At 46.8% G+C, this 1,667-nt stretch overlaps 1 protein-coding gene across 1 annotated transcript; it reads right to left on the minus strand.

Annotated features, from left to right (window-relative positions):
• Positions 1–225: 225 nt before the first annotated feature.
• On the minus strand, positions 226–687 carry si:ch73-256g18.2 (small integral membrane protein 36). The gene has a single exon (XM_045225094.1). It carries the CDS (start codon positions 625–627, stop codon positions 262–264), a length of 366 nt encoding a protein of 121 aa, XP_045081029.1. The 5' UTR covers positions 628–687; the 3' UTR covers positions 226–261.
• Positions 688–1,667: the final 980 nt, after the last annotated feature.

Here is a 1,667-nt window from a genome sequence, read left to right on the forward strand (position 1 = left end):
ACCAACAACCACTGCCTGCTTACCTTCTTAGCATTCCCCTCAACGATATAGTCACCAACATTATACTCCAACGATCAGAGTTCAAAAACCTAAAAGAAAGTACAAAACAGCAGCAATTTAAGACATCCAGTCCAGTGCAGTCCTTGTCTATACAACCAAATCTACCCTCTCCTCCCTCTCTCCTCCTCATTGTCTAATTCCAGTACTTAGTATCTATCCTCTCTTCAGTCACGGACCCACCACCTCATCCCTCTCTCCTTGTCAGACCAGGGTGCTTCTCTTCTCCCTCCCCAGGTCGGGGGTGGGCGTCAGCGCTGGCGGCTCATAGTGGTTCCTGCTGGGTTCTGGAGGAGCCGTGTTGTTCTGGTTCTGGGTCTGACTCTGGCTGCTCTGCTGCTCACAGCGAGACGAGGCGGGAGAGTTCTGCATGAGCACCAGGCGTATGGGCGACTGGCTGGGTGGCGCGGGGGGCTTGGGGGCGTACTCCTTGGTAGGGTCCTTCCCCTGGCAGTCGTACAGGATGCAGGAGATGAGGAAAACGAGAAGGAGGATGACGTAGCTGGCCACCAGGATGATGAGGTTCAGGGTCACGGGGTCAATCTCAAGGTAGAATTCCATGAAACCCATGGCGACGCTTCAAACCTCGCTGCCGAACAGGGGAGAAAGGACAGGGCACCGGCCAGGGGAGCCAGAGCCTTAGGATGGAGGGATTAAGAGAACCAGAGAGAGAGAGAGAGAAGGAGAGAGAGCAAGAGAGAGAGAGAGAGAGAGCGCTATAGCTATAGCCTGTGCCGTCCCAGAGATCGAGAGAGATGGAGATGAAGGACGTCAGAAAGCTGGAGAGGGAGAGCAACATATAATAGACGATGGCATCAGGGAGAAAGAGCAAATGATAGAGAGTGAGGGATCAGAAGAGAGAGAGAGAGAGAAGAGAGAGACGAGAGAGAGAGAGAGAGAGAGAGAGAGAGAGAGAGAGAGAGAGAGAGAGAGAGGAGTTACATAATATGACATTTGAAATGTCTTTATTCTTTTGGAACTTCTGAGTGTAATGTTTACTGTTAATATTTATCATTTCTTTCACTTTGTTTACTATCTACTTCAATTGCTTTGGCAATGTTAACATACATTTCCCATGCCAATAAAGCCCTTAAATTGAAATTGAAATTGAATTGAATTGAAATTGAATTGAATTGAGAGAGAGAGAGAGAGAGAGAGGGGGGGGCAGGCCGTGAGTGACAGGCTCTGGCCCACAGATCAGAGTGGATATGAATGCTTTGTGCATCGTGTTAATCCACGCCTCTCCGCCAACCTTGATTTCCTGACAATGATTAAAATAGCTCAGTTTAATAACTTAAGCCACCATTTTAATTTTGTCAACTGCACATACAGTAGCAGGCCTGGAAGCCAAATTATACACAAGCTTAAATGGAGGAGATCATTATTTTTGGACTGTCAACATACACACACACACTCACACGCATGCACACATGCATTTTTCTAAACTATTATGTTAATATGAATTCAGATTATTTCCAGGGATACACAATATCCTGAAATACAGTGGGGGAAAAAAGTATTTAGTCAGCCACCAATTGTGCAAGTTCTCCCACTTAAAAAGATGAGAGAGGCCTGTAATTTTCATAATAGGTACACGTCAACTATGACGG

Source organism: Coregonus clupeaformis, chromosome 1, assembly GCF_020615455.1.
Source record: "Coregonus clupeaformis isolate EN_2021a chromosome 1, ASM2061545v1, whole genome shotgun sequence".
Classification (NCBI taxonomy): domain Eukaryota; kingdom Metazoa; phylum Chordata; class Actinopteri; order Salmoniformes; family Salmonidae; genus Coregonus; species Coregonus clupeaformis.

Coding starts and splice junctions, on each gene's coding strand:
- si:ch73-256g18.2 (XM_045225094.1), bottom strand. CDS start 627: ATGGGTTTCATGGAATTCTACCTTGAGATTGACCCCGTGACCCTGAAC.